Below are 5,687 nucleotides of genomic sequence, written 5' to 3'. Positions count from 1 at the left end.
CAGTTGTTTGTATTCTTATGTTGGGGAGGTATATGGTCCAAAATCTTCTTCAGTAGCTCCAGTGAGAACAGAAGATGGATGTTTTCTTCTGACTGACACCGCTTCTATTCATAAGCGTTGGGTAGAACATTTCTCTGCACTTTTGAATAGACCATCATCCGTTAATATGAGGACGATAGAAAAAATTGAACAACTTCCAGTTATAGAAGAGATGGCATTTGAACCAACTCTAAATGACATTTATTTAGCTATGAATAAGCTGAATAACAACAAGTCTCCAGTTCTCCAGAACTTACTTGCAGGTATTGGTAGTGCAAATCAGAGGTGCAATCTATGTGGGTGTTTTTTTCAAAACACTGTCTGGTTTAAAAAGCCACATCAGACGCCATGAAAGGGCTAAGGTGTAGGTGCAGGAGGTGGTCAAACTCTGTTTAAGGAGTAGACAACCACCATATATATATATATATATATATACTTTATTTAAAAGCAGCAGAAATATAACAAAAAATTGTTACTCGGAGTTTCACGTTCCCGTTCATCAGACAGTTTTGTTAGAAATGGGAGAGAAATGACGATGCAATCAAAACTAATATAAGATTAAAACACGTGGATCTGTTTCATTGGTCGTTTCAAATAACGGTCTTAGGTATGCGCTAGAATTCCCGTTTATAGACGCATGAATATATAGGGATGACGGCCTTATAGTCACCCATAATTTAAACAGCCACGAATTAGATAAAGTTAGGAAGGATCTAATTGCTTTCTTCCAAAGGATAGGCTTGCGGATTACAATAGATACTAACCTCAAAAAAGTAGATTTCTTAGATGTAAATTTAGACTTGAATTCAGATATATTCAAACCTTACCGTAAGCCTAATGATAAACTATCTTATATTAGCAAAGAATCCAACCATCCGCCAGTTATTCTTAGAAACTTAGTAACGTAGGTAGGCGAATATCGTCAATTTCTACGGATGAGGCAACATTCCAAAACACAGCACCTTATCATAATAGTGCTTTAAGGAAAAGTAGATTCTCTGAGAAGATCCAGTATACCCAGTGTAATGCTAACAACAACATAACACATAGAACTAGGACTAGGAAAGTTTTGTAGTTCAACCCAGCTTTCAATATGGCCATAAGAACTAATATAGGTAAGGAATTTTTAAAATTAGTCTCTAGACACTTTCAACCTGACCATAAGTTTTGTAGAATATTCAATAGAAGAACGCTCAAGAACAGCTATTCTTGCTGCAAAAACTTCGCTGTTTTGATTAGCCAGCACAACAAGATAATTTCCAAAAATCATAATGCCGATTCTTTTCCAAAAGCTGCAATTTCAAAGATGGAACCTCCTGTCCGTTGGAAGGGAGATGTCTAGAAAAAGTTATCGTGTATAGAGCCAAAGTCCAGATAGAAGGCTCACACGATTATAGAACTTACACAGGGACTTCGGAAAATTCATTCAAAACCAGGCTTTATTCGCATAAAAATTCTTTCAGATACCCCGAAAATAGGACAAAGACTTGCCTGGCAAAATACGTCTGTTAATTAAAAGAAAGCGAAACCAGACCTTTCAACGTGACATGGAGGATTTTAGGTAGAACATCACCTTACAGGTACGGTGCCCATAAAAGACCAATTAAATGTGAGCTGTGTTTATTAGAGAAATTCCATATCTTATTCCAAGACAAGAAAGCTTTGAACCAAAGACTCAAACTTTTAAATTCATGTAGACATGAGTCTAAATTTAAAATGCCGGCTAATAACATACCATATGGGTAGTATATTTTTGATAATTTTTGACTCCTTGAAACCAGTTTGCAATCTCATTATTGGATTTGTACCGCATTTTACTTCGCATTGCAAGAATATTGTATAGATCCCAACGTCTTTTTAAGAAAGCCTTAGACTGTTATATGCATAGTTTTTCTTGTTTTTATCTTACTTTATATTATTTTATTTTATTTGTATTTATTAAAAAATATTTTGTAAACAAATTTAACCGTTTTTATGGATGGTTTGATATATGGGATTCTATTATGTATGTATTTTTGCCCAATTTTTGCTATTATACACTCAGCAATTTCTTTAAAAAGTTGTCTGCATATATACGTTAAGACCTAAAAGTTTTTTATGTGGATGTCTGTATTGTAACAATGCATATGTATTCGTATGTGTGCGTTTATGCTTATGTATAGAGCCTATGTTTACACTTGTGCACATACATACATGGTTTCGAGTGTGTGCGTCTTTGCATATGCATGGGTAAGTGTGTATGCTTACATTTACACATACATACATATATTCGCGTGTGTACATCTAGGTTACATATGAGAATGTGTGCTCAGGCTTATACACATACATACTTCAATGTGTGCGTACGCACGTATACAATTATATTTGTGTGTATTCGCGTACATATCCCTATATATCTGTATACGTGATGCTAATATACATTTTGGTATACACATATATACGTAATCCAATTTTGTATACGTTTGTTATATTCGCTACACTTCCTTCTTTCTTTCCTTCCTCACGAAAACCACACTTTCTCCCTTTCTACATTCGTAACGTCCTTTATCTATACGTTACTCTTCTCCACCCCTTACTCCCCCCCCCATCCAGAAGTTTAAGGTACACTTGCCTGTTCCAACGCTGAATAATTTTCGTATGCGAGCATAATCGCGTGCATATGTGTATACATGCATATTCGTGCATGTATTTATGTCTTACAAATATATGCCTATATACGTATATTGTCTGTTCGTATGCATCTGTGTATTTTGATGTATATATGTATGTTGTAGATAGTTTAGTATGCGTATATACTGTTGTAGAATTTTTATTTTTTATTTTAATGCAGCGTAAATTTTATTTTGATTTTAATGTGTTAATTGAGCGATAATTCTAATATAATTATTTACAATATGTATTTTGAACCCACTTTTCAATTTCAGGTTTTCTTTGATTTTTTAAAAATTAGGATGAATCTATATTGAATTCATTTCTTTCGTTTATTTTGTTCATTGCATACCTAACATCGTCATTTCTCTCCCATTTCTAACAAAACTGTCCGATGAACGGGAACGTGAAACTCTGAGTAACAGTTTTTTGCTATATTTCTGCTGCTTTTAAATAAAGCATATTACTCTACCTCTGGTATTTGAGTACTCTTTTTTCCATCTTGTTGCACATTTATGTGCTTACTCCGGTATATATATATATATATATATATATATATATATATAACAATGATAACAATAATAATAATAATAATAATAATAATAATAATAATAATAGGGATAAAAATCCAAATTTACAGCTAAAAACTCAAATAAATTCAATTTATAAAAATAAAAATTAAATTAAGTTTCACAGTATAAGATATATATAAATATATAGTTTTAGGGAAAAGAACCAAGGTTCATGAACTCATCGATGAAAATCCACTGTCACATATAGAAAAATTAATAAGTAAATGCACAATAAATAAGTATAATAGAATACAAAGTAAATATCATAAGATAATGATAATAAAATGACAACACGTGTTTCATATCCAAATTTTCAAATAGAAAGAAAATTTTAATTGATTAAAACGATCGAAAATCAATTCTATTCAAAAATATAGCTAATCTTCAGGTCAAAATACAACAACAATAATAATAAAAGAATGTATATAGGCACTATCATGCTATCACGCGCGAACTTTCGAGTAATAGATAGATAGATAGAGAGACAGACAGACAGACCGACAGACATATAGCTCGCTCCGGCCACAGGCATGCAGGCAGACAGACAGATACTTCACTAGCAGTGAGCACTTTCACTTCTGACAGCTAATAGCATGAATAGCATGAATTCATCCTGTGCGTATATATGTCTATAAGTGTAAGGAAGAAGAAAGTATATTATTTATTGTGTGCAAAAATTGTTTGAAGCGGTTGAGAGGATAATTTTTGTGGAAATGAAATATAAGAATGCAAATTTGTGTATAATATAGATAGGCACACACAAGCACACAACACACAGATATATGTATGTATACATATACATACACATACATACATACTCACATTAACACACACACACATGTATATATGCATATGCCCCACAATCATATACACATACACAATTATTCAGTTACATTTGGAAAATATGTAAGAGGGGGAGAATCATATAAGTTTTCAATCAGTATGAAAGTATTGATATGTAGTACACACACACACACACACACACACACATATATATATATACATACATAACAAAGTAAATTTGGAAGGTACCACACGAGTGAAAATATACAGGGAAGAGGATTTGAAAATGCAGAAGTCTTTTAAAGATGTTTATAGACTTGACTGGTTTCACTTTTTTTAAATAAAATTTTTCAAAAGTAAAGTGTAAGACTTTGTGTAGTCTCTGCGGTGTTAAAAATTAGTTAACATCGATGTATTAAAATACAGTGATAGAATATTTGACAATGATAAGAAAATGTTAAGAGAGGCTTTGTATTTAAACAGTTTACACAAAAGTGTTCAACTTAGGCAAGTAAAATAAGTTCATAATCATTTATAAGCTTATCGGAAATCATAATTGTTTCTAAGCGTATATATACAGAAAGAATTTGTAGACAGTATTTGATAGGAGAAAGCGTGTAACAATTTTTTATAAGAATTTTAGGGGAATGACCAACCTGTCACCTTCATCTTTAGTCTTGTATGTGTGTTTCGCAATGATCGTTGCTATTTTTAGCAATAGTGTGAGAAGTTTGTTGGGAGGGCGCATTCACATTATCTAACTTCGAATAGTTTGTGAGAGCAAAGGGATTTTTCGTTTCTGGGCTTGTCTGTCATGGTTTGGTGGTTTTTCGACTGGAGTTCAAGATTGTGTGTGTGCGTGCATGGTTCTGTGTGTGTGTATATGTACTTGGTGTATGTGTGTGGTGAATTTTGATTGGTCTTAGAGTTCAGTATGGTGTCTGCATTTGTATGGGTCTGTGTATGTGTGTGTTTTATATTTAGCAAGGTGGTGTGTATATATGTGTGTATATATGTGTGCAGGTGTGTGTGCGTGATTCGTATTTGTCAGAGTGCTGCGTGTGTGCATGTGCTTGTTCCCGTGTGTGTATATGTATGTTTGTGTGTGTTGTGTTGATCAGGGTGGTGTGTGCGTGCACGTGAGTATGTGTGTATGTCTCTGTGTATGTTTGTAGTGTTATAATTGTCCGGATGTGTGTGTCATATCACTCTCACAAATTATATGATATTTAACAATGTGGATGTGTATGAACTAGGCCTCTTCCTGACCCTGACTTGTACTAATGAATACCTGTCACGGAATAAGGATCTTTTTTAAAACGGGGGCCACATTTTTCATTAACGAAACACTTTGAAACTTGGAACACTGGTAGAATGTGTCATATAAAACATCTTTTTCTCTTAGTCTTCTTTAAAAAAAAAGAAATCCATAAATTATTCCATGTTAAAGTTGTCGTATTTCTGTAATTTCAACCAATCACTGACGTCCATTCAGCCGATATACATTAAGCGCCGACTACATAAACAAACGATTCTGAAACAATTAACCCTAACCCTTGAAATTATCGAAAATAAGTTCTATTCAAAAATATAGCTACTCGTCAGATCGTAAGTAGAACAATAATTAGATATATATCTCAACCA

The 5,687-nt window shown here is 33.2% G+C and overlaps 1 protein-coding gene across 1 annotated transcript in view; it reads right to left on the bottom strand.

Moving 5' to 3' along the window:
* LOC106877326 (uncharacterized) overlaps positions 1 to 5,496 on the bottom strand; it is a 26,305-nt gene extending 20,809 nt beyond the window's left edge. The window contains exon 1 of the mRNA XM_014926201.2: positions 4,700 to 5,496. Within this exon, the coding sequence (XP_014781687.1) occupies positions 4,700 to 4,712 (13 nt within the window). The 5' untranslated portion in view covers positions 4,713 to 5,496. The remainder of the gene's footprint in view (positions 1 to 4,699) is intronic.
* Positions 5,497 to 5,687: the final 191 nt, after the last annotated feature.

The sequence above is a fragment of the Octopus bimaculoides genome, chromosome 1 (assembly GCF_001194135.2).
Source record: "Octopus bimaculoides isolate UCB-OBI-ISO-001 chromosome 1, ASM119413v2, whole genome shotgun sequence".
NCBI lineage: Eukaryota > Metazoa > Mollusca > Cephalopoda > Octopoda > Octopodidae > Octopus > Octopus bimaculoides.
The sequence above is the reverse complement of the archived record's forward strand: the minus strand, read 5'-3'. Positions and strand labels throughout refer to the sequence as shown.